The 27282-nt window shown below is 48.4% G+C and overlaps 1 protein-coding gene and 1 long non-coding RNA gene across 3 annotated transcripts in view; one reads left to right on the plus strand and one right to left on the minus strand.

Moving 5' to 3' along the window:
* The first annotated feature begins 1807 nt into the window (after positions 1-1807).
* On the plus strand, positions 1808-16353 carry LOC142765317 (uncharacterized). The gene is made up of 2 exons (XR_012884176.1): positions 1808-1936; positions 15719-16353. It is a non-coding gene; the product is annotated as an uncharacterized LOC142765317 (long non-coding RNA).
* eIF5 (eukaryotic translation initiation factor 5) overlaps positions 11606-27282 on the minus strand; it is a 56678-nt gene continuing 41001 nt past the window's right edge. For both annotated transcript variants that reach the window (XM_037419092.2, XM_075866077.1), the window contains 3 exons: positions 16370-16687; positions 15802-16056; positions 11606-12674 (listed from right to left, as the gene is read on the minus strand). In XM_037419092.2, coding sequence (XP_037274989.1) covers positions 12543-12674; positions 15802-16056; positions 16370-16687 — 705 coding nt within the window. In that variant the 3' untranslated portion in view covers positions 11606-12542. The remainder of the gene's footprint in view (positions 12675-15801; positions 16057-16369; positions 16688-27282) is intronic.

Genomic DNA, 27282 nt, shown 5'->3' on the forward strand with positions numbered 1-27282 from the left:
AACCTCGGGTGACAACTTATAACGTCTCAAGAGCACTTCCTTAATCTCGTCATAGCTCTCAAACGCTTCCCTCGACAAGCAAGTTATTGCGTCAGACACTTCGCCGGGAAGAAGAGCTAACAGATTCTGCGCCCAAAGAGACCGCTCCAAAGCATTTCGCTCAAAGACGTGTTCAAACTTGACGAGATACTTCGCCATGTCCTCGCCTACTACGAACGGTGGCAGTTAGTCGCGAATTCTCTGACCGCTGACCTCAACTGTCACAGAAGCTACGCTAGACGCCTGCGAACACTGTAGGATTGCCAATTCTATTCGTTTCAACTCAAGGCGCTCCTGCCTCTCGGCCTCCTCACGGCGTTCTCGCCTTTCAGCTTCTTCACGTTCGCGAGCTTCTACTTCTCGCCTTTCAGCCTCCTCGCGGCGTGCTTTGATATCCTCCCAGGCCTCATCGACTTCCTCAGCTGACACTCCTTCATCCCTCATGATCTCAAGGATCGCTTGCTTTCGTTTCGCACGGCCTAAAGTAATGCCGAGTTCCTCACAAATTTCGATGAGTTCCTTCACTTTAAGGTTCTCCATCGTTCACACTAGCCTCTTGCTGTTTGCCCCTGTTAAGAATTTACTTGCCGTACTCACTATAAGTCTACTAGCAAGACGCGCAAGCAATTTTTAACACTCCCGTGTTTACCCCCTCCGCATTAACTTTGGTTTCAAAGCACTCTGCCTTTGCTTGAAACGATCAACGCTCACTCTAATGCTTCACACAGCCCTTCTCTAAACTATTACAACCTGAGCTGGAGTAGTCTGGTGAACTGAGGGGAAAACATCAGGCACTCACCGCATCGATGTTGCTCACGCCGGCCGATCCCGCAGCTGCCAACCACTGTTACGAAAGACGGCGACGCCAACACGGTCCCGAAGGCGCCACTGCTCTGATCTCCGCCGACACGGTCACCAGCCGTTTGGCAGCGTAGGTTTCTCAGCTCGCGACTGCTTCTGCGCAGAGCTGATAGACGAGCGTACGAGACGACGGTGAGTTAAACAAGGTTTATGTACAGCATATATACAGAGGCGTTACAAATTCGGCACTGGGGCCGACAGCTTAGAGACCCGAAGAGCCGAGCTCTTCTCTTTAGCACATAGGTCTCTCCTCGCGACGCGCCGCAGGGCTTCTTTTATATGCACCGGGTGGATTCTTTGAGTAACCAAGTGTCCAACCAGAAGCCCCGCTGGTCGCGAGGTCAGAATCCTCCAATGGGGTCGCCGCTGGGCCGCGTCATTCTCATAGAATGCGGAGCCGCTGCGCTGCACGTGGCTGCACACAAGGACGAGTGACGTCACGAGGCATTGCGTCAGGCTCACCAGACAGGAAGGCGCCGATTGCTTCGACGCGCTCGTGGGTTGAGGAGCTCGCTGTCCGTTGCCCGACAGAAAGGCACCGCCACGTGACGACGCCGTTGAGTTGTTCGCGTCAGGCGGGCTCGCGGGCTGGCCTTGACACAGATTGCCTTTTTCAGAGGCACGGACGTTCGCTGTGGACTCGCAGGCATAACAACACATCATGCAGCCACTGTCGTTTTCCACCCGGGGCACATAGGCGTACTGACGCCTGAAATGGGCAGCAAAACAGGAAAGCTATCACTGAAAATTAATCGCAAAGGTGTTTATTTTATATTTTGAGCTATATCAATTGTGTGCACTGTTAGAAACAACACGGGACGCAAAGTATCCACGCCTAACATGAATTGCCGCACAGTGTACGTCGTGGTGTGCACGTTTCGTTATCGTTACATTTGATTTTTTTTAAAGCGACGTCGGCGAGTGGGCTTTCATCTGTGCAAGCAAATGACTCATCGCCTGTCTTTCTGCCGCTAATGAACATCGCCGCATTCTCGCTAATGCATCTTTTGGGTGTGAACACGGACAGTAAATTTAGGTAAGTTCAACTTGAAAGTTTGATTCACGAATAGCTTACTCGTGAGTAAACATAATAGCTCACGTGACCCTGCAGCCGCAGTTGACATCACATCAGCACATCTTATAATTTCTCAGTCACATGAACACTTCGGATCGCGAGCGATTGTGATCGCCGCTGATCTCTTTAAAAAAAAGTGCCCGGTGTGGCACAGGCACAGAAATAAGCGTTTTATCCTGAGGTTGTATGCTTAGACGAAAGCACAAATATCTTCGGGGTTCACCAGAAGGAAGGTTTCCAGTTCTAGACAAAAAGCTGAATTGAACAACTTCACAATGAATCAAGCGACTCTTCTTCTGCATGTCGACGATGTGGGTGCGCTTTGAAGACGCGGACAGGGAAAAGACAGGTGTGCCCAGTCCACGTCTTCAAAGCTCATTCACATCGTTGCCACGCAGAACCAAGCAGCCCAGTTAAGTTTGCTGACAAACTTCTCCTGCAGTTTATGCATTTTCTGTTTGTATAGGCGCGACCACTATCAGAGTTAACATGGAGCAGGAAGCCGCGCTCACCGGAACGCCGCGGCGGGTATTTTGAGTCGACAACTCAATAGTGAGTCTCTTCATGTAGCCGCTAGACGTTGCTGCAAACACATCCTAATCAATGCGCCAGAAATAACAGAGCAGCAAACTGAAACACACCACGAAAACACCGCTACAACCATTGAAAAAGCATTGCTGGAAGTGCCGCACCGGAAGTCTGCTGGGGTAGGCCGTACACCGATAACGTCTATAGCCGATCTGTTCGATTTGGGGGGTCAGGATTTTTTAAAAATGGTCAATTCATTGTCTACCAAGGTCTCCGTCATTTTCAGGGACTCCACTGTACATTAGCGTTCAACAAAAGTAAAATACAATGTGAAAAAGGTGTCAAAACATACGCAAAAAAAAAGTGATGACCGGCATTACCGCGGTACGCACCACGCGAAGTCTCTATCTGCCTAGCATAATATTTTCCTCGCGTGTTTTCTCAAATTTTATTGAAATAGGCTCAACATCAACACTGTTTAAAACACTTGGAGGTGTGGGGGAGGCGCTGCTACTTTGGTGGCGTGGGCCACAGCAATATATAAATATTATATCTCTAGTAAACTTGCCTAGGTGATGGGAGCTGCTGCAATTCGCTTATCTACTCTTAAAATTGCGGCTCGAGGCTTTTACTTGTTCTTAGGCCATGCAATGTGAAGTGTTTGTAGTGAAAGCGAGATAATATGGGCCTTCGTAGGTCGCGGCGGGCAGCCGTTGTACGCAGTTGACTGGTGTACGTGTCGCACATGTTGGAAATTGTTTGAACCTCCCGCGCGAATAGCGCGCGCACCAAGAGACGGAGAACGAGGAGGAAGAGGAAGTGACCAGCCGAAAGAGAACACGCTCTTTTACCATGGATGCTGGCGTTTGCGTCTCCTTCATTTGGTGCCTTTAAACTCCGAAGCGTGGTTTTCCCACATCGATTTTGGTGCCGACGACCCGGGAATCAAGCCTACAACGACCCGAGCCTTTCATTCCTGGTGTGGGTGAGCTGCGCTGCGAGCTAGACCGACATGGAGCGAGCGAAGAGCAAGCGGGCCTCGCGGCGATCGATGAACACGAGAATCATCAACGAGGTCAACCAGGTGCTCCAGTCCAATGAGTTCGAGCTTTCTGGACTTCGAATGCTGCACGGCCGCCTACGCGCCAGCAACGTGGAACTTAAAGCCTTGAACAACGAGGTTGAAACTCTGATCACTGACGACCTGGCGGCAGACGACTATGAGGTGGTCATGCAATACGATGACGCCGCTAACAGTACTCTGGCGTTGCTCGAGCACCACATTGAAGTTCTGAAGACTTCTGCTACGCCGGCGTCGTCTACAACTCCAGCCATGGGCGCAAGGACCTGTGAGGGTGCACCGAGCGAGCATGAACGACTTCCACAACGTGAGTTCGGCGCACGACTTCCCAAGCTGGAGCTTCTTCGTTTCGATGGAAACGTGATCAAGTGGCAACCCTTTTGGGATATGTTCCTGCACTCTGTGCACGAGAACCCAAGGCTGTCCAACACAGACCGGTTTCACTACTTGGCCTCACTTCTAGATGGACCTGCAGCTCAGGCCGTCGCCGGTATTCAGGTGACAGATTCTTGTTACGATGACGCGCTGGAAATTTTGAAACGTCGGTTTGGAAACAAGAAAGTCATTGAGCAGAAGTACTTAGGAAATTTGCGCACGCTCAAACCAGTGAAATTAGCGAGTGATGTCACTGCTCTGCGCAAGCTTTTCGACACAGTTCAACTAAACAGGAGGGGACTGCGTAGTCTTGGAATCACGGAGTCATCCTACGCGGCTATGCTGAATGAAGTTCTGCTCAAAGTCATACCAGCTGACATTGTCGTAGAATACTTCAAAAAAGAAAGTATGGAGAACACGACGGAAACGAGCCAGGCTTCATCTGATCAGGAACTTGAGCAGCTGATGAAATTTCTCCGCATCGAAGTTGAATGTCGAGAAAAGAGTTCTTTAGTGAACAATTTGCCAACGACATCGAACAACAGCGTACCTGTATTAAATAGATCATTCAAGAAGCAGTCCGCGACTCCTACAGCATCCGTTCTTCAAAACAAGACACTATCTTCCCCCTCGTCCTGTTTTTTCTGCGCTGCTACCGATCACAAGACAGAGGACTGCACGAGTGACATGACTCTGGCCGAGAAGCGCAACAAACTTGTAACAGACGGTCGATGCTTCCGGTGCACGTCAAAAGGACATCTGGTCCGCAATTGCCGGCGGAGAGTGCACTGCCAAGCATGCAAGCGCAGACACGCCTCCTCGATGTGCAATGCTAGTAGTTCTGAAACACCATCAGTGACTAATGCTCAGAAGAAACCGAATGCTACGGTGCAAGTTTCCACTCAGAGAGCTTCAGTTCCCCGACTCATCAATGATGTTCTTCTCCAGACTTTTCGAGCTTGGGTAACGACTTCATCTCATTGTTGCTATATACGCGGTGTTCTCGACAACGGAAGCCAGCGAACGTTCGTCACTGAGAGCGTCGCTTCCAAGCTAAGTCTACCTGCTGTTGCCGAGACCGAACTCGCCATCAGTGCGTTTGGTAGAGCGAGCGACCCAACCCGACGATTCAAAATGGTCAAGATCACGCTCCGCAGTCAGCACGACGACCTAACCATTGACATTGAGGCCATAGTGGTGCCCTTTATTTGCGAGGAGATGATTGAAGCACCAAGGCAGAGTCGTCTTCTTCAAGCCATCGCAGCGGAGGGGAAACATCTGGCTGACGCAGTCGTTTACCCGAGTGTAGATTGTGAGCCAGGTGTGAGTGTCCTCATTGGATCGGACCAGCTTTGGAAGTTGATGCCCAACACGAGTGAAGTGAGGTGGGATGAAGAAAACCCTGCCTTACTCGCCATTAACACAAAGATGGGCTGGACTCTCCAAGGCCCCTTATCTGGTGGTGGAAGCACGAGTAACAAAGCAAGCACCCAAGTATGTGTTCTTCGAACAGGTTCCCACGAAGACGACCAGATCGCCTTCCCATTACAAAGATTTTGGGACCTCGATGCTATCGGAATTGCCGACACGCCGACGTCTCAGTGCAACGCAGATATTTTGGAAGGATTCAACAACACTACCAGGCTTCGGAAAGGACGCTATGAAGTTGCGTTGCCATGGAAATCACCTCTCGTCGACATGGCCGACAATCGCAAAGTAGCCCTTTCGAGGCTCCATGGACTCGTCAAGCGGCTGTCACCAAACGACGAAGCCATGAGAGCCTACGATAAGGCTATCAGGCAGTATGAGGTGGACGGTCATGCTGAAAAAGTTGAAGATGCCCCTTATTGTACACAGCACCTATACTACATGCCGCATCGAGAGGTAATCCGCGAAACATCTACGACGACGAGACTTCGCGTAGTCTTCGACGCATCATCGCATGCATCAGGAGCTTGTTCTCTCAACGAACAACTCGAAAAAGGTCCTAATCTGAATGCTGACCTTTTCAAGGTTTTGATCCGGTTTCGCCTTTTCGCCATCGGAATTACAGCAGACGTGCAGAAGGCGTTTCTACAAATCAGCATTCGAGAAGAAGACAGAGATGCTCTTCGTTTCTTGTGGTTTGAAGGGCTACCAATGTCAGGCAGACCACTGCCAAAAATACAAGAAATGCGAATGACCAGAGTTCCATTCGGCACCTCCGCAAGCCCTTTCCTATTATCTGCAACGTTGAAATACCATTTCGATCACGTTGAACAAATTTACCAAGTAACGGCCGCAAAACTGAAGGCAAGCTTCTACGTCGATGACCTAGTTTTCGGAGCTTCAACGACAAAAGAAGCGCTACAACTCTACGAAGAGACGAAGGCCATAATGGAGCTGGCCGGAATGAAAATGCAGAAGTGGTCAACAAACTGCGACCTGTTAAGAGAGAAGCTCAAGCAAGCAGGAGAGACGTCAGCTGAGCAGGTTACACAATCTAAGGTTCTTGGGCTATCCTGGAACTACACCGACGACACCATTTCGGTGAAAATTGACTCTGTGACGAAAGTCTTAAAAGCGGGACTTTGTACCAAGCGAACTGTGCTTCAGGCTTCATCACGAATTTTCGACCCCTTGGGACTGCTAGCACCGTTCACCATTCGAGTTAAAATACTTTTTCAGAAGATATGGATGCAAGGACTCGATTGGGAAAGCGTTCTCCCCGAGACATTGAAGATCGAGTGGGACAAGTGGACTGTCGAACTTCAAGACCTCAAAGACTTTAGAACCAAGAGGTATCAACTAGACAACAGCAGCCCTGATAAAAGCACTCACCAGCTGCATATATTCACGGACGCTAGCCCGTGTGCCTACGGAGTAGTGGCATACATACGAGTGGAAGACAGTACCGGAGCGGTTCGACTCCAGCAGCTGCTCGCTAAGTCTCGGGTCGCTCCAATCAAGGGTCTCACTTTACCACGCCTGGAACTCGTCGCTGCGGTTCTTGGAGCTCGACTTCTTAAGCTACTTGTGGATACTTTGCCACACACAAATATAGAATACTTCTGCTGGACCGACTCCCAAGTTTGCTTGAGTTGGATCAAGTCTACAGCCACCAAGTGGAAGCCCTTCGTTTGTAACAGGGTAATTGAGATCCAAGGGCTCACAGACCCGAGTCGCTGGAGACATTGCTCTGGAAAGACAAACCCAGCCGACTTAGTTACAAGAGGGATATCAGCGCATCACCTTTGTACTAGCGATTTATGGTGGCATGGGCCTGACTGGCTATCTGGTACCCAAGAAACGTGGCCGGCAAGTGAAGCTGGTCCTCATGAGTCAACGGATGAACTATGTAGATCAAACGACGAAGACACAACAGTTTTGGCTTGTCAATGCTCGCAAGCAGAGCCACTTTTCGAGCTCGACAAGTACAGCAGCTGGATACGAGTTGTTAGAATCACAGCTTGGATTCGAAGATTTATTCACAATTGTCGAGTGCACACCAGTCGTCGTCTGATGGGCCCACTCACTGCCCCTGAGATAAAAGAAGGCGAGTTTACATGGATGAAGAATGCACAAGCGGAAGCCTTTAGTATAGAACTCGCCTCATTGTTAAAAAACCAACCATTAGCTAAGGCATCCCGAATTCGTAATCTGCATCCATTCCTGGACAATGATGGGATTTTAAGAATCAAGACCCGGCTTGACAACGTAAAAACATCAGAATACGTGAGGTGCCCGATTCTACTACCAGCTGACCACCGCTGCACATACCTCATCATCGACCGCACGCACCGGCGCCTGCTGCACAGTGGTGTAAACGATACCCTTTCAGAGCTACGCGAGTGTTTTTGGGTGATTAAGGGCCGCCAGTGTGTGAAAAAAGTGCTCTCTAGGTGCAAAGTGTGTGCTAGATTCAAGCTCCAACCTGCAACAGCCCCTACCGCACCACTGCCGACCGACAGGGTTAAGAGATCACACCCTTTTCAAGTTGTGGGTGTTGACTTTGCTGGTCCCGTTTTTGTGAAAGGAACCAGTCCCGTGAAGGCCTATATCGTTATTTTTACGTGTGCCGTCGTTCGGGCGATCCATTTGGAGTTGTGCTCCGATATGACGGCGGGGTCATTTTTAATGGCTTTCCGTCGGTTTGTGTCGCGACGCGGCTTGCCTAGTGTTATTTATTCCGACAATGCTCTAGCTTTTCATGCTGCCAGTCGCGACTTAAAAGTGATGTACAGAGCTTTGAGAGACTTCCAAGTACAGGACTTTTGCTCTAATAACCACATTACCTGGAAATTCATTGCAGAACGTAGTCCTTGGTGGGGTGGATTTTGGGAGAGGATGATTCGCACTGTTAAAAGCTGCCTACGGAAAATTCTAGGGAAAGGTTGCTTTGATTTCGAGCAGCTTGTGACCATTCTTACCGAAGTAGAAAATGTAGTGAATTCTAGGCCATTAACGTACCTCTCCGCTGACGCTACCGATCCAGCTGTACTTACACCTTCGCACTTTCTAACCGGTAGGAAGTCTACTACACTGCCTAGTGCTAATACTGCTGAAACGTCGGGAACTCGCTCCGATACTTTAAAGCATTGGAAGTACAGGCAGCAAATAGTGGCTGATTTTTGGAAGCGTTGGTATAAAGACTACCTCTTGTGCTTGAGGAGTGCACACATTAGGCGAGTACAGCCTTGCAACCAGCTTAAGGTTAACGATGTAGTCGTCATTAAGGAAGACAAGGTGCCCATAACTTTTTGGAAAGTTGGTAGAGTTACTGACGTGTACTTATCAAGTGATAATCACGTTAGAGCCTGCAAGATTGTCTTGGCAGGAGGTACGGAAGTTACGAGGCCAGTACAACTTTTATGCCCGTTGGAGCTGGGCGATTGAACTTTCGGGCGCGGAGGATGTTGGAAATTGTTTGAACCTCCCGCGCGAATAGCGCGCGCACCAAGAGACGGAGAACGAGGAGGAAGAGGAAGTGACCAGCCGAAAGAGAACACGCTCTTTTACCATGGATGCTGGCGTTTGCGTCTCCTTCATTTGGTGCCTTTAAACTCCGAAGCGTGGTTTTCCCACATCGATTTTGGTGTGGTCCATATTGACTTCCTGGTCTTGTATCGAGTGAACAAGCGAGGCCTTCCTGATCCAATGAGCTCGTTAAAGTACAACAACAACAAAACACAATTAGTGCTTCTCTTTCAACATCGTACACAGCAACAGATGACGAGCCCCCAACAAACCGCGCTGCAGCACGTGAACCCAGGGAGGTACCCAGGCATGGCGGGAGAGGGCGACAATGGCGGGAGTGACATCACATGAACACTATGTATAATAAAAACGCGAACAGTACGTCTCCCCGCTTTGCCGGTCGCATTACTTCTCAAGCCCTTTTAGCCTTGGTGGTAATAAAAGACGAGCCATTCATGGTGCATAATGACCAGAATAGCGTGACCAAGCTAAGAGCGCGCCCAGACAAATGCGAACAGCGCGGTTCGTGTTTCTTTTCGTCGCCCCTGTACGTCGCAACGTAGGCGAGCTCGCTCGAGCGCTTGCGAGGTGAACATCGATGTTCGCGATTGCTGCCGCAGGTTTGTGTACCGCAGGAGTGCCTTATTGCGCACCACTAGCACAAATTAAAACTAGAAAAGTTTTAACATTCAAAATACACAGTAGTACTATCTAGTTCACTGTAGCCATTGAGTTAGGAAACTCTGTGACTGTAGCAGTACCATACATACAGATAGGGTACAGACATGAAAAACTAATTGAAGAAAGAAATAGACCAATACACTAATAGACCGAAAGAGGTCCAATAGACCACAATGCCACCTATAGACCTAAAGAACACCAATACACCAATACTTTGATAATCCGATAGGCTATTGGTTTTTCTATAGGCGATTTTTGCCTAAGGTGTCTGCGAATCGATAAGGTTTTGCAAATAAGGTGTCTACAATTAAACCTTTATCAACTGCCGGCCTGAGAGGCGGGTGAGGAACTTGCGAAGCACGGTGGCTCGGTTAAATGATACACGGTGCTTTCCGAAAAACTATCCAGGGACTTTATTTACATCCCGTTAGTTTGAGCTGCCAACATTTAAGTATGAATCACCGACTAGCGTGCTTTTCAATCCCTCCTGTCATTCCTTACTGTCGTCACTCCCAGCCTTGCCATAACTTGGCGAGGGTTTTGCAATATCATCAAATGCACCATTGAAATTGTGTAGTGTCCAATTACTGGAGGTGTCATTGTGCCCTTGTCAGTCTTTACCAAACCACCTACACCGTCACAGAACGTTTCGGCGCCTACACGTCCCTACAAGTCTGCTGATGGGTCACGTCACAGTTCTACTACGGCCGCTTGGATACACGCTACCAATCGGTAGTTCAGGCTTTCGAGAACACACGAGCCACACTATTGCGCAATACGCTGCCCGGAATGCACGATTCAGTTGGCTAGTAATCGCTCCCCCTTCTATCTGCAAATAACCAAATTCACAGCCACTGGCTTACTTAACCACCAAGAGCCGCAAGCTACACGTGGACGCCACAGGCTAGCGCCACGTGTTTGCATTCACGATCCCACTGAATGTGCGAGGACAGCGGCCCGCAAAAATGGGATCCCGGACTAAGGATCCCAGTCACATATCTACTCGCACAGAAAATCTTAACAGTTTTATTCTCTCTCCCCCACTGAAAGCAACGCATTCGAGTAAAGAAGAGCTCAAGGTCTATCTTGGATGACTCTCATCTGCCTTCCATGCGTACATTGTCGATAGCACTGACTTCACAGGAAAAGCTCACCATGGGGCCTTTGCACCGAAATCTGCAACTGCACGGGTGCCACCACGATGGAACTATACTCGGCATTCGGGTGATGTTTCACTCGCATTTCCAACTGCATACTGCAATACCCCTGGCAATTTTTGATGCTTTGTGCCTCCGTTTTATCATAAGTTGAGTTGTGGGCTGATGGCAAAAAAAAGGGGGGGGGGGGGGAGGGACAACGACGCATGCAAGGATGATGTCATTATCTATAGAGTAAACAAACCTGCAAACGCTCCCTTCTACGTACAGTACACTGCGTTACTAGCCATTGAATCTCCCCAAAAATTGTCTTATATGTACAAACATGAAGCAAATTCAGTCAGTTCTTATGCGAGCACTCTTCATGGTTTACACTGCGAGAGTGGGTGACCTAACATGCAATAATTGGCACTTCTGTATATTGGGGTAATGACAACATACCAACATATCTCTGCTCGTGCCATTATAGCTTTATCAGCCTAGCCAATTTCCTCTAAAGCGTTACATTAACCATGACATTGTAGTATTATGGGTGCTTATTAGTACGAAAGAGAAAGCACCCGAAACATGACGAATACCTGAAACTCTGCTTGTACCCGAGGCACGGTCATCACACATGATAATCAATAGAGGGTGGGAAGCGACAGGGGTTAATACCCTCTTCCCCAACCTCGCCCAGAGGAAACTGCCCAACTTCAAATAAAGTTTGTTCATTCATTCACGTCATTCATTCGAAAAAGTAAAAACAACCACCTGCATTTGCAATGGTGGTAGTCTACAAGGCTACACAAGGTATGCTGGAAATTCACACTGGTCCAAGTGGTCTCTCCCGCAAGAAACAAGCCACTAGAGTGGTGTGAATAAACTTTATTTGTAACATGAAATTCTCCATACCACATACACAAATTTACCTAGGGGACGAAGAAAGGATGACAATTTTTTGTTGCAATTGCACAAAGAGCATTGCAGCTTATTCTGGGTTGCGGACAAAAAACAGACACGTCCGAAACGGGAAATGAAATAGAAAATTTTATTATTAAAAGTAAACAAAGCATATAAATGTAAATAACTAGAAAACAAATTTGTCATGCAACAGCAAAAGTCCATTTTTCTTTGTCATTCACCTTTCTTTTCTCCCCCCACATGTAAGATGATTTTCTGCCACAATTTTTTTAACTTATCAACGCTGAATTACCACCATGTTGCCGAATTCATTAAAACCCCGCACTTGACTTTTTCTTCATTTTCATTTTTAGGGTTCCCCCTCTCCACTAGCATTCTAAACATTTGTTTTGCTGCTTTTCTTGTTCACAAACAACTTCTATCCAAGTGAGCGTTGTGTTCTGTAAAGTTGCGTCGAACTGTACTGAGGGGGGGAAAAGTAAGCTGCTCAAGTTTTGCCTTGTCTTTACTCTCGCCGACGAGACAGAATGAGAGAAAGAAAACACCTGTCTACAAAGAGTTCACAGGCGTGGAGGAAGAGTGCGTGTGTGCAGAGAGAGAGTTAAAGGTCATCGACACTTTGACTGAGAGGAAACAGCTCGCAAAAAAAAAAAAAAGGCGTGTGTAGGGAAAAAAAAAAAAGAAGACTAAGGTTTGAGGACAGAGCCAGCCCAGGTATCAAGATGTCACCGTGCCAGCAATTTGCACCGAGTACAAAAATGGGAAGGGGCCACGAGAGGAAGGTAGCAGAGCAGCAAACAAGCTGGACAGACTCAGTTGCTGCAACTGCCGTGTAAAATGACGCCAGCAGATGGGGGAGGGAGAAAAAAATCAAAAGAGAAGTCTCCTAGATAGCGTCGATGTCGATGTCGTCCTCGTCTGCCCCCTTGGCCGGTGCGGCCTTGTTGGCAGGTGGTGCCTTGGGCTGTTCCTTCACCTCCTGGATGCTGGTGCTGATGTGACGGTCCGAGTAGACCACCTGGTGAAAGCAACGCCAGCACATTTACACACGTTAGTGCTAGGCTCATTGAATTAAGTGAACATTGGGAGTACCGTGAACTCCCGTTACGACGAACTCATTTAAGATGAATTCTCGCTTATGCCGAACAACGTGAGAAGGTTTGTTTGGTTTTCCATAGAACCAATGCAAAAAAAATCCGCTTAAGACGAACAGTTTTGCACCTGCTCTTCTGTTAAGACGAACACTTTCGTGGAGACCGGGAGACCGAGGAGATTCTACAGAAAAATTATGGCAACCTTGGGGGGGGGGGGGGGGGCATTCCCGCAGCCGGGGGGAAAGAAAATACAAAAGCAGCAACGGCGCGAAGCGAATTCGCGCCATGGCGGAGGGAGGGAGGCAGCAACAAAAAAATGGCCCGCGGCGTCACCCGCACCTCGACCCGCAGAGCGAGCGACAAAGCAAACAAGAAGAAAATGAGATAGTTTTGAGATCAGCTATCGGCCGCGAAGAAGCAAGCAGGGGAAAAAGTAAAAAAACAAAATGGCGACCGAGACTTCGTATTCGCGAAGAGAGCAGCTCTCATGACCAATGCCATTTCTCAGCGGGAACGTGTGAGCTCGCGTCGTGCAGCCATAGCTCTCTCCACGTGGATGTTCTCCCTCTCAGACCTCGCCGTCGCTGCCGCCGCCATCGTCGAGGAAACGAGCTCTTTCCCTGCGCCGAGTCTGCGATCGCACGTTTTATATTCTATGCGCTTTGATTGCTTCGCTTGTCTCGTTGAAAATGGCCAGCAAGCCAACTGTACAATGAAAGCCAATCGAGCTTTCAAGGAAAGCAGAAATTTTGTCCGAAGTGAGAGCTGGCAAGCTCACGAAGACCGAGATTGCACGCAAGTTCGGGATTGTGAAGAGCACGCTAACGGGCATCGTGAAGGATAGTGCGCAGGTAACCGCTGCATTGAGCGATGGAGACTTCGCGCCAAGCGAAAGAAGATGCGGACGGCTGCGCAGAAGGGCTTGGAGGATGTTCTGTTCGCATGGATACAATGTGCTCGTAGCGTCTGCCTGTGTACGGCGTAGTTCTGAAGGCAAAAGCGGAGGAAATCGCCCTACGAATGAACATTGAGTTTGCCTGCAGCGACGGATGGCTCGATCGCTTCAGAAAAAGACACGGACTTGCGTTCCGATCTATTGCCGGTGAGGCCGCCGCCGTTGACAAAGTGACCTGCAACGATTGGAGGCCGACCAAGCTGAAGGAGATCCTTCAGGATTATGACCCCGGCGAGTTGACGAGACAGCCCTCTTTTACCAGCTGCTTCCAAAGAAGCAGCTCGCTTTCGCTGGCGACGACTGCACAGGGGGAAAGCACAGCAAGGTGAGGGTTACCGTACTAGTTGGCGCAAACATGTCAGGAAGCGACAAGCTGAAACTGTTGGTCATCGGCAAACCAAGATCGCTGCGCTGCTTCAAGCACGCTAAAACGCTACCGGCGACCTACACGGCCAACTCAAAATCCTGAATGACTCAGTCGATTTTTCGAGGAGTGGCTGCAAGACATAGATCGCCGTTTCCAGAAAGAAAAGAGACTCATCATATTCCTGTTGGACAACTGCCCTGGGCACGGGCACGTCGCCGACCTTCAGGCCATTTGCTTGGAGTTTTTGCCTGCTAACACCACAGCCAAGCTCCAGCCAATGGACCAGAGGGTGATCAGCAGCCTGAAAAGGCACTATCGCCGATCTCTTCTGCAGAGAATGTTACTGTGCATGGAGAGCGACAAACAGTACACAGTGGACCAGCTGACAGCACTTCTCCTCTCAAATGCCTGGAGCCAGGTGACTGACATGACTATAATAAATTCATTCCGTCATGCTGGTTTTGTGGTGCCCGAGTGCTCGGCGCAGGACAGTTGCGAAGACGACGAGGAAGAGGCGAGCCTCGTTGCCTCGCTAGGCAATAAAGGACTCGCCGTGGACATAGGCAGTTATGTCACTGTCGCTGAAGATGTGCCAACCTACAGGGAAGACACATTAGACACATTGATTGATGAGGTTCTAGAGGTTCTTTCGGAGGTGACGAAGATGCCAGCATGGGGCCTGCGCCAGTGGCAAATGATGCTGCAGTACTCTACATTAGTTCGTTAAGGAACTATTTTGAGCAGCATGAAAGAACCGAAGTGTTTTTGAGATCGCTAGGAGATATGGCGTCATTTGTGGCAGCTTGCCGATGTGCACAACAGCGACAGACGTCCATTATGGACTGGATCAAGCCGAGCAAGAGCACTTGAACGCAGTTGCCTATCAGGTTACTCCCTCAAATAAATTATTTTTGTGTCTTTTTCCTTCACTGTAAGTGTACTTGATACTTTGTTTTGAACTAAGATATTTGCATGCACCTAGGTATGTAGCCAATTCTTTTTTCGTGGGTGCTTCTGATAGGACGAACATATGATAAGACAAACAATTTTTCATGGTCCCTTCGAGTTCGTTTGAAAGGGAGTTCACTGTATATAGTACTACAACAGGACAGAAGGAACAAGCGTGACTTTGACATTGTCCTTCGCAGAGACGAAAAGACTCACCGTAACATGAAAACAACATTACAGGATATATTTAGCCACATAAATGAAAACATTGGCCGAACGCGATAGTAAAGACGATAGTTATAGCGCGAGAACAAAACGACCACACAGAGACAAGGAGGACACGAAGGACACTATCGTCATGCCATACCGATTAGCCCAAGCTGCCACACTTCTAAGCGATAGTAAACCTAGTAACCATGAGTGAAGCGTATATCTGGCTTGGTTTAGCAAAGACTATGCATGCAGCGTTTCAGTGTGGTTAGGCTTTGTTGCAAACCTAACTGAAACAGCCCAGAAGTCTACAGCGAACACTAGCTGATTTACGTGCATTTAAAAAATAAATGCTTGAAAAAAACTTTTTTCGTCTTTAACAGAAGTGTTTAAATGAAAGACAGCTATTACAACTGATTGCTTTCGTACCTGACTACTGCAACCTTGTTTATCTCCCAGTAAATGGTACGTTTTCCTGGTCCCTTTAGGTTCTGTTTCACGAGAGCTCACAGTACTCTAAAATATTCGACGACATTCTAACACGCCTCGTGTGAAGTGTGTAGCCACTGACCTCAACGTTCTCATCCTGGGAGTCATCCCCGTCGCCCTCGGAGGAGCTCTCCTCTTCCTCGGCCTCCTGGAGCCATTTGATGAAGGGGCGGGCCCGCTCGTGGATCTCCTGGGCCACTTCTCGGCTTACGTACTTCTTGGAGACCCGCTTAGACCAGTCCAGAAGAACCTCCTCCTCCACAATGTCCTGGTCATAGAGCAGCTTCAACAGGTGGGGCACACGCGGAAGCAGGGCTGCGCTGTACTCCTTGACCACCTGACGACCAGAATGCACAATTGGCAGACGAGTACGATCCAGGTCTTATTTTGGCAAACTATAAAATGCATTAGTTTCCTGTGTATCCTTTCATTAAAATAAAATAAAATAGCTTACATAGATAACACTAGATGTGCAGCTTTGCCCATTATGCTACCTCCACTTCAGTTGCCAACATGCATACTCATATGTGCAGTAAGTACTGGACGTACTAAAAATTACAGAACCTTGGTGACATGAACCCAGCTGATACGAACTTCGTCCAATGAGAATTCATTAAAGGTGCGGAACACGGCATTTGTTAGGTCCATACCTGCTCGATGCCCCCGAGGAGATAGCGCTGTGCCCGGTGGTTGCCATGGGTGAAACGCAGCAGCAGGGCCCGCTGCCCAGCCACCTGGCTCAGGATGTTCTCATCAAAGAGCAGCTCGCACAGCACCAGCGGGGCCTTGTCGCGAACCTCGAGGCGCTCGGCCTCGCCCACCACCTCCTTGCCATCCAGGGCACCAGCAGCTTTGTGGGCCTTGACATAGTTGTAGAAGATGTCCATGCGCTCCTGCTCAGTCTTCTCCAGGTCGTCGTCCAGCATCAGACCCTTGGCACCGGCCGTCAGGGCCTCCAGCCGCCGAGCCTGAAATCACCAAGAGCATTGGAGATCTTTAGAGGGAGAAATTTCTATTGACTAAACACGGATTAAGGACCAGACCAGGAACGCATACTGCGACTACAGTCCAAACCGGCCAGAGTAGAATGACAAAACACACCTTGCAGAGAAAAGAAGGGGTGTGCGAATACTTGAACTTTCAAATATTTTGCTAATAGTAGGGGTGAGATGGTTGAAACTGCACTGGGAGCAGTTTTTGGAGCAGCAAAATTTCAATTTTGGAGCAGACGAACCTTGCTTTGCAGCAGTTTGCGGCATTTAATACGTCGTCCTAGGAGCTTGAAAAAAATCATTTTTAGCAACATGGGGGCACAAGTGCGTATTTCATTGGCTCACAGTACACAACACTGAAACAGACTATGAACATATTTGAACAGTTTTTGAGCATGTTGCCAAGTATGAACTACACTATGTTTTAACATACCATGTGGCTCATCTAGCCTTTGTAACCAATATAGAATAATATTTGAAAAAAGGTTATGAAAACTAGGTTCACCAGAGACATTTAAAAAGAAAAATGCATCACATAAAGAATCGAAAAGAAAGGCACTTTCGCAACATTTAACAGGCAACAAAAGCACACTGCACCGCCGTTTGCGGCCACCACGTGCGAGACCACTTAAGAGTTTGGCGTGGAAGCCAGGAAACCTTGCCCACCGATTATTTTGTAAAGTGCGTGCGTATGGCACTAAGTGGCAGGTGAATGGTACCAATAACGCCTCTTGACACACGCAACCACACATTAATACTGCCCATGTTGGCCTGTTTCTATTTTCTTTTTCTTTAATATTGTAGGCAATGACCCTTGATGCAGAACTCCTGATAATCGTACATACACACAAACTTGCGATTGCCGCAACGCCGCTTCGCCACTTGCGTGATCGTACATACACACAAACTTGCGATTGCCGCAACGCCGCTTCGCCACTTGCGTAAAAAACGCTCGTTCTGTGCTGTGTAGGTAAGCAACGTGTCCACGCAAACAAAGCGCCCAACGTACAGAGGCAGGTTTGGTTGCAGAAAGAAGAAAAAGAAAAGAATTTATGCCAGTCACACTGCCGAACGGCCACCAACCGAAAGACCGGTTGAACGTAAAGCTAAGAGCCGCCACGCAGCGACGCCCAAAAGCACGCGCTGGGAGTTTTGATGACAAAACAGAGCAGTGGCAAATGACCGTTTATGAGAACTGTTCCGTGTAATTGCCAACGCGTCCGGAGTGCCCTGGAAACTCCCGGAGTACCCCACCGCGGTAGTCTAAAGTCCTGAATAAAGCGCCGCCGAGATGCCTATTGAAGGGACACTAAAGTCAAATACTTTATGTCAGACTGAAATCTGAATGTATGAAACCTGAAACAACAAAATTACCAACAGCAGTGCCCTGCTTACCGAGAAATTAATATGCGCGAGAACAGATGTGCCACGAGAAGGACATTCGCAAAATGATCCCAATGACATAAGAGTCACCGCCTACAATTATACACAATTGAACTAGCTGCACTAAAACTTTCTGTGCATCAAGAGATGTATTAAAATGGTGCTTGTTCATTTTTGTTTGATTCATGGAGAAAAATCACTACCGGACGTTACTATGGCGAATAACGCGAGTATTTTCAAAAGTTAAATTTTCGCCTGGTTGAACTGGACGGGCCGTGCCACCTAGTGCCCACCTGAACAAAGCACGCCTGCCATTGGGCAGCCCATGGCAGGAAATTGTTCAATAATTGTTGCCGCTACTGTTTGCGCTACTTTCGCTTTGCTGCTACAGTGAAACCTCGTTAAACCGTAGTTGGCCGGAGCTAGGAAAAAGTATGTATTAAACGGTAGTACTGCTTAACCGAAATAGCGTCAGGTCGCTCACTTACCTGTCAAAAAAAAGAAACCTTCAGGGAGTGTGATGAAAAAACAAAAAACGTGCAGTAATTTATTAACTTTGCGTGACTAAGTCTAATCTTCATTTGACGACGCGGCGGCCTAGCAGCAACGACAGCGGCCTCAAACTCACTTATTCTGTGAGCCAGCTTTTCCGCCAGCCCCTCTTCTTGGCAAATACCCGCATGACGCTGACGCAATGCGCACTTCGGCCACTGTCGGACCTGGATCACCCGTGTTGTCGCTTTCCATGTCGTCCTCACCTCTATTATTTGGCGACACTTCGACAACCGAGGCAACAATGGCTTCATCGGACATGTCCGGAGATCGCTGTCTGCGTCTCTGAAGTCGGGGAAGGAAATGCCTTCCGTAACACCCTGCCGCTCCAGCACTTTAGCCACGCAGAGTTTTGCAAGCTTTGTCTACGATGTCCGAAGTCTGGTCGATGGTGTCACTGGCGTCATCTGTGTCACCCGCAGACACACTGAAGCCAACACGCTTGAAGCAATTTTGAACTGCCGTTGCTTCAACCTGCCGCCACAAGTATTCGAGCAGGTGAATCGCGCCAATCAGGTCGATGGAGAATAATTTGCCACATTCAATGGCGAGAAGAAATCTGCACGGCAGATTCTTCTTGTAGAGCTGTTTTACAGCTCGAATGATGCCTTGGTCCAAGGGCTGCGCAATCGCTGTTGTGTTTGGTGGTCGCAGAAACGCCAAGTTCACAGCCGTCAGGTTGTCCAGGGCGACGTGCGCCGAAGCGTTGTCTAAAATAATAACAACTCTTCTGTTCTTAGCCGCAAAACGACGATCGATGAGGTGCACGTACTCCTCAAAGAGTTTTGCCGTCATCCATGCTTTAGTGTTGCTGCGATAGATGACCCCTGATGGCAACCGGGCGCCTTTGAAACATCTAGGCTTCGCCGACTTTCCAATCACGAGGAGCGGAGTTTTGTCGGTTCCAGTCATGTTTATGCAAAACGCCACTGATATTCTGTCTTTTGCATGCTTGCCGCCGGTGCAAGTCTCGCCTTTGAACACGAGCGTTTTGTCTGGTAGCAGCTTAAAAAATAGTCCCAATTCATCCATATTAAAGATGTCATCAGATGCGTAGTCTTCCAAGATGTTCTTCGGCTGACCATTTTGCCACTGCTCCGCGCCATCCACGTCAGCAGCAGCACCTTCTCCCGAAACAGTCCTAGTGGTAATGCCGTGCCTCGCCTTAAATCTGGCCAGCCAGCCATTGCTGCACACGAAGTTGTCATGGTTGAGCTGCGAGGCGAAAAACAGGGCCTTCTCCACGGGCAGGGGTCCGCTGATAGGCAGATTTTTTTACCGTGCAGCTTTTAGCCACTTCACCAGCGCCTCCTCTACATCCGAAAACGCCAAACCGCGTTGCCGGCACCTTTTCGCAGTTGCAGTAGCACTGCCGAGCAACTTCTCTCTGGAATTCTAAATTCCACCCAGCGTGGTTAACGGCAGGTCCTTTTCGCGTGCCAGCGCCGATTTTTTCGTGCCACTTTCAATAGCACAAATGATGTCCAATTTCTCTATTTTCAGCACTCTATGCTTTTGTCCCAGCTTCGGCATGACGCCAGTACGAAGCAGCACAAGCACACATACGCAACACGTGAAAAACGACACGAGAGCTGTACGACACAGATCAACCAGAGAACACTTATGCACGGCAGCACAAGCGCACATACACAACACGTGAAAAACGACGCGAGAGCTGTACGGCACAGATCAACCAGAGAACACCTATGCACGGCGCCAAAGGAACAAAGAAAGCAAAGCAAGCGCACACCGTGTTTGCGTGTTTGTGCAAAGCGCCATCGCGTGGACAACACCAGAAGCCTAGCTGGTCGAGTGCTTCTTGTTGCAGAAAAATCCAATAGATGGCGCTCACCAACACAGCCGCCATCATCATTCACACAAACAAGCGAGGCGTGTTTCGATCTCTGGGCTTGCTGTTCTGTCGGGGCCCAGTGGGGGACGACATGCCGCGGCGAGTGCGCAACGAAAATTGAAAAACTACTTATTAACCGATACATACGCGATAAGCAGGTATGGCTTATGCGAATACAAAATGCATTATGTTCAATGGCCGCCGAGCCGGGAATTTGGCTTCACTACTTTTAAAACGAAACTACTGTTTACGCGGGTACGGTTTAAGGAAGTTTCACTGTACTAGTGTTGGTGGCCGCGCAGTGCAGCGGGGCAATGTTGAGCACAGCAACAGAGACGCAAAAGTTTTCACTTGGGGTGGGTAATTCGAAGTATGCTAACGGGATACGGAGCACTAAAACGATATTGTAGTTAGAAATAAGCACTTCCTTGGAACAAAAGTAGCACTACAAGGTTTCTGGACTGCTATTTCAGCAATAAACATTGACTTAGTATTTGCCTTTACTGTCCCTTTGAAACTGGTTTAAATGCGCGTTCTGTCACCCAGGGTTTGCAAATAACCAAGAGGGTCTCTCGCTACCTGCAGATGCCGATGTGCGGATTTGGTGTGCGAATATGGCTATTTAAAATGCAAAATGCTAATAAAACTTGCCTGTCTAAATATATTATAGTAGCTATTTGGGGGTAAACAGGGAGCAAGTTGCATGTGTTCTGGCACTCACGGAACCCAGTTTGAGAACCCACGCGCCAGGGCATGCAGGAGACTAGTTGCATGCACAAGGACGACTCCATGTTCACGCAACAATGGTACTAGCTTATAGCAAGCACGTGTGCATAAGTGACTGCACGCAGCAGCGTCGACATAACCATCGCAGCAACTGGAGGAATCCGCCAGGCACAACATAAAACCCGAGAGTCCACGCCACTACCCACGCCACTCAATCGGTTAGGGAGGATAACTCGATGGTTTTGGCTAAGCGACAGTGGTGCCAGAACACAAAGCAGAAACACGGCAGCACATTTTTGCGGTACTATGCATATTTGAAAAAGTCCAGAAAGGCGCAAAGTCAAAGACACGTTTGCGCACGTCTTATTTTGTTGCTATTTCTGGTGCTGCACACAAGAAAATGTATAAAAATGTGCAATACGTACAGCTCTCTCACCCCTGCTAATAGTGCCTGCTATTCAAGTCGATTAGTAGCAAAATTTACTCTTCAAACTGCTTGCAGAATGCATTATTATGAGTTTTGGGGTGCCAACATCCTCCGAAATGCTAGCCACTTGCCAAGTTGCATCATTATGAAGTCGTAGCCGATTGATATGTGGGGTTTACCATCCCAATACCACGTATGATTATGAGAAAGGCCATAGTGGAGGGCTCCGGAAATTTCGACCACCAGGGGTTTGACCGCCTGGGGCACTCACTCACTGGGGCACTCACTTTCTGCTGTTGCGCACGATTGGCACTCGCCAAAAAGGTTGCGTCTTTCCTTATGCGCTGCCTATCGTCGACGCCATCCGGGGAAATGAGCGATGTCGGCGTTTCATCTGACGGATCGTGTTCAGTCGGCGCGCCGTCTTGTACTTGGTGTGCGTCGAATATACCCATGGCATTATCTCTTTTTGCCATAGATTTCTTATGCTGTTTTCCAAACTTGTGAGCGGTGCGGAACTTGCGATATACCCATGCCATTATCTCTTTTTGCCATAGATTTCTTACGCTGTTTTCCGAACTTGTGAGCGGTGGGAAACTTGCGATACGGCTTCGGCATGATGAAGGGTTGAAGCCAGGTTCAAAACATGGCTGAGAGCGTAGGCCTAACGCACTCGCACTGTGGCTGTGGCATGCTTCGTCGGGCTGATTCGGCAGCGTGCCTGAATGTGCAGACATGAGAAACCCTTGCTCGATTTCTCGCCAGCTCGTACAGGTTCAGGAAGCCGACGAGAACAATGACATGTGAACGAGATACACTCCCCGCTTCACATGCGCTCTACTGCCGCACGCAGCAGACAGCTCTGGAAAACGCGGCCGAGAGCATAGGACTACCGCACTGTCCCGGTGGCTTCGTCGAGCTCGTTCAGCGCCATACCAGTATACCGTCGAACGTAGAGACTATACAGAGATGCTTGCTCCTATTTCTCGCTAGCTCACGCGAGCTCTGGAAGCCGACTAGTACAAGGTGACATACACTCGCCGCTTCGCGTGCGCTCCGCTGCCGCACGCAGCAGACAGCTCGGGAGGCCCGGCGAATCGGAAGGCGCAATTTAGTCAAGTGTGCTCACCGCACCAATAAGCTCACGCGACAGGCTTTTTGTTTAACGTGGATTCACGGCGTGCATACTGAGTGGACGAAAACAAGCGCGGCAAGATATGAAAAAAAAAAAAAGGGCGGCTCTTTCGAATGCGACCAAGGCGGCTGCTGTAGCAAGAGTAGAATTTCAACACCGCGGCGCTGAAAAAGCCCGGTTTTCATGCGTCCACTGCCAAAAATTCAGCGCACTAACGTCGCATAGACTACTCTCATGGCTAAATTACCAATCTAGGACGCGTGAAAATTGGCGAGATTATGTAGCAATAGTGGGAGAATCCAAATATAACATTTTCAAAAATCGTATTTTTTTAGCGATTTCGGTCTCAAAGACCCGCTTCTCCCCTTAAGGGGGATATGGGTCTTAGGGCTCTCATTTTTGAACCAAATGTGACAAAAGTTGGCATGCTTACTTAGTTTGTTCTCCTTATTCTAAAAATGTAGTTATTTTTTTCTGCAGCTTCATTAGTTATTTGAATAATCAAGAATTTAATTTTTATTGTTCTTACCACAATAGAAAAAGAACTACCTGTCAAAAATTTATAAATGACAGTGATTGACAGTAGAAAGCATAAGACATACAACATAGGAAGCACTTTTTTGATTGGGTCATTATTTCTTACTTTACAGTACACTAAACTTCACAGCCATGAATGTGGCCATTGTGTGGTCACACAAAAAAATAGTTTAAAAAACTTGCATCAAAAGAAATCAAAATCTGCATCCTATGTTGTGTGCTCCAAACATATAGCTTCACGCTGCAAAAAAAAAAATTCTGCTATCTGTAATAGTATCAGATATATTGCAGTAATTTTCATGCAGCGTGTGCAAAATTGCCATTCTGAGAAAATGAAGAAAACAAAGAATTCTAACACTTTTAACTGTAAATATGTATGCACTTATAATTACATAGCCCCTGACACATAAATGAATGCTTGAAAGCCTAAGGAGTGCAACGCTGCAAGCTGATTGAAAATTGAATGAGTATGTCTCGAATTACAGCACATTAAAGTTCTTTGCATGTAACTGAATACAGAAATTTTTATATTAAAATAAAAAAAAATGAAGCTGCCCATTAGAAATACTCTCCCAGCATTGTTTTTCGTGCACATTTAGCTACATTGTGCAAAAACAATTACAGCTCTAGCTGTCCTAGGCCCACTTTTACCGAACAAGCAAAAGAAAGTAGTCCAAATTTGTGCTTCGAGAATAATGCTGTTAAAATTATTTTGCTGTTCCGAGGAAAAAATATCATGGCACAGATACTTTTAGTCAGTTACCGTAATTACTCGAATCTAACGCGCACATTTTTTCCCGGTTAAGCGAGTTCATAAATCGCATGCGCGTTAGAATCGAGTACGAAAAAAATTAATACGGTCATTCAAATGCCATCGGCATTCCAAAATGGTCGCCCGCTACGTGCGTTGGCATGGCGCGTCGGCCATTTCTGCCTGTAACCCATGTGCGGCACTTCGTACGTGTGCTGAGGAGTTCGTCATCTTGGTGTGCATTAGCATCGACGGCATGGAAGGGCCGACTCCAAAAACTCGACGAGTGCACCACTATGCCGCTTTTAAAAGAAATGTCATCGCGTGTGCCGAAACGGACGTAAATCGGGCTGCATCGTGGTCGTTCGGAGTTCCCGAAACGTGCTTGCCGGACTGGCGGAAACAAAAACAGAATATTGTCGACAGCAAAGATTTACGCAAAGGCTTTAGCGGACCACAGCAGGGTCGGTTTCCGCAAATTGAAGAGCTTCTCGGCGAGTATGTGATTGAGCAGTGAGCGGCACAGCGGCCCGTGATAACAGAACTGCTCCAAGTGCAGGCTATGCAGTTGGCCTTAAAAAAAGGGCTAATGCGGAGCCAGTTTAAAGCTAGCGGGTGCTGACTAACTAACTTTATGAAGAGGAAAGGTTTTTCCCTCTGAAGGCGAACGGGCATATGCCAAAAGTTGCCGGAGAAGTACGAAGAAAAGCTTCAGTTTTCAGAGGTTCGTCCTAAACTTGGGGCACAACAACGGCTCCCTGCTTGGGCAAATCGGGAATACCAATCAGACGCCTCTTTACTTCGACATGCCTGGCACCACAACTGTCGAGAAGAAGGGGGTGAAGCAAGTTCCCATGCTGACATCGAGCCACGGTAAAACTAGAGTGACGGCAATGCATCGTTGCATGTCAGATAGGCACAAGCTTCCCCCATTCCTCATATTTAACCACGGTCCTCATATTTAAACGGAAGACGCTCCTGAAAGGAGTATTTTTCCCGAGTGGTGTGATCCTGTGGGCCAACGAGAAAAATGGGTGCGCATTACAATCGATGTCTTTTTTTTTTCTTCGTGGAGACCGGGTGCGCGTTACAATTGAGGGCGCGGTAGAATCGAGTAAATACGGTAATATGCACCAGGAATGCAATAGGACTGATTGTTTGCACAAGCGAGTCATTTCTTCTAGTCCTGTAGCAAGTTGTCACCGTGTGGTTGTATGGCGCGAAGCCGCTTATCAGTTCGGTGACTGTACCGACGGTGATATGCGACAAATGTGCGTGCGTCATCCGCGATCCGTCGAATAACACGGCGATGTTTTCTGGCTAGTCCAGAATGAGTTACCCGTAAATGTTGCGAACCAAAGTTGCTCCCTCACTCATCAATGTCGAGGGTACACGAGTGCCGAGGTGTTAGTTTCCTTTTCACGTAAGACTGCCGCATTTTCGAGCGGAGACCGAGACAACGTTGCGAACACGTCGTTAAAAGCAGTCTACCTGTTGCCAGTAGCCTCCATTGCGGGGGCGGCAGGCATGTTCACCGCTAACGGATTGACTTCCTGTTAGTCGACGCTTAACGTACTCCACTCTGACGACCCGTCGTGCAGCTCAAGGTCCTTTCATTAGGCGGGGGGAACTGCGGCATCGGCGCGTTAAGCGATAAGACTGCGCTTCCGTTCCATCACTACGAAGATTGATATCTCTTTTAGCTTCACTTCTGCTTTTTAATTGCCGTCCTCAAACTGATGAGGCTGCAAAACACAGCCGTTCTCAGTAATGCTGTCGGCAACCAACGGGCTCGTACGCGAGTTAGGCCTACACCGGTGACTCGGCGGCCGCCGTTGACCGCGTTAAGTTTGTTATCCTCATCGTCCTGAGCCATAGCGGGGCTCTTTCTGAAGTTCACAGCAAACGAATGACCGCCACACCCACTGTAGCACGGAACTTCTTTACTGCCGCAGGCAGTCAGTAGCACTATGACAAAATGGCGCATGTACATGCGCGTCACGATGGTGAAGCAGACGCCAAAAGCGCCCCTTGGCCAATCGGATCCCTAGGCTTTATCACGTGCCCCAAGCATCCAATGGAATCGCGCGCTAGTGCTTCTCGATGAGCAAGGCGAGCCAGCGGTGGCGGGAAATTGAAGATGAAGAACCACCCTTCCAAATGAGACCAAGATGAACACGATAGCTCGTGTGTAACGGCAACAGTTCGGCGCGGAAAAGGCGCGATTTTAGCGTCAATTTGCGCTCACATTCATCTCACAGAAATGTTATAAATTGATTTTTAGCCAGAAATAATGACGCGAGAAGCTAGAAACTTCTCAGAGAAGTGCAAAAATGGGTACAGATTCCGAGAATGTCAGCTTCAAAAAGTCTATTTTTTTGCGATTTTCGGCATTCTAAGACCCGTGTCCCCCTCCCCCGCCCTTAAGGGGGGAAGCGGCTTTGGGATCGCGAAAAATGGCAAAAAAATCGATTTTTTGAAACTGAAGTTTTCAGTTTATGGAACCCTTTTTCTATCTGGTTCCAAAATATCTACACTGAAAACCGCACAGAAGTGCTTCGGAAAATTCGTTTCACCCACCTAGGTAGCAAAAATTTTTCTGCAAATGGCGAGAAAACGGCGATTTTCAAAAAATTATAGCTTCGCGATGCTTGGGCCGGGAGCCGGCTTCTTGGGCTCATCGGAAAGAGCATTTCTCCGTGTTAACTTGCCCGCCTCAGCTGGCTCCTCCCTTTAACAACAAGCGAGCAAAAAGCAAATGTTTGAAGGTCGTTTTGAGGCCCTTGATTGGCCGTGGCCGCCATGTTGCCTCAGCTCGCCTCGCCATTGGCCCGATGCTCGCTCCGGGAGATTGTCTGCTGCTTGTGGGTCGCAAGGACATGGCTCTCGAAAATCGCCACTTCGTGACGTGTTCACGGTTTGATAATCACTTAAGATATAACTGCGCTTTAGTTACGAGCAGTAAGCGGATGCGCGATCAGGTTACCACGAGCGTCAGCGTGGTCTGCGAGCGCCGCGCGTCATTGAAGTCGTCTTTAGCCCTAACTCCGCTGACTGCGGGCAGGAACGACGCGCTTGCGCATTCGTGGCGACGTGCTTTTTCGCAAACAACGAAGCTGTAAGCGGCGGCACGATCTGATTACTACGAGTGGCCGCACCAGATGCACGATCAGATTACTACGAGCGGGCGCGCGGCGGTCTACGAGTG

The sequence above is a fragment of the Rhipicephalus microplus genome, chromosome 6 (genome assembly GCF_043290135.1).
Source record: "Rhipicephalus microplus isolate Deutch F79 chromosome 6, USDA_Rmic, whole genome shotgun sequence".
NCBI lineage: Eukaryota > Metazoa > Arthropoda > Arachnida > Ixodida > Ixodidae > Rhipicephalus > Rhipicephalus microplus.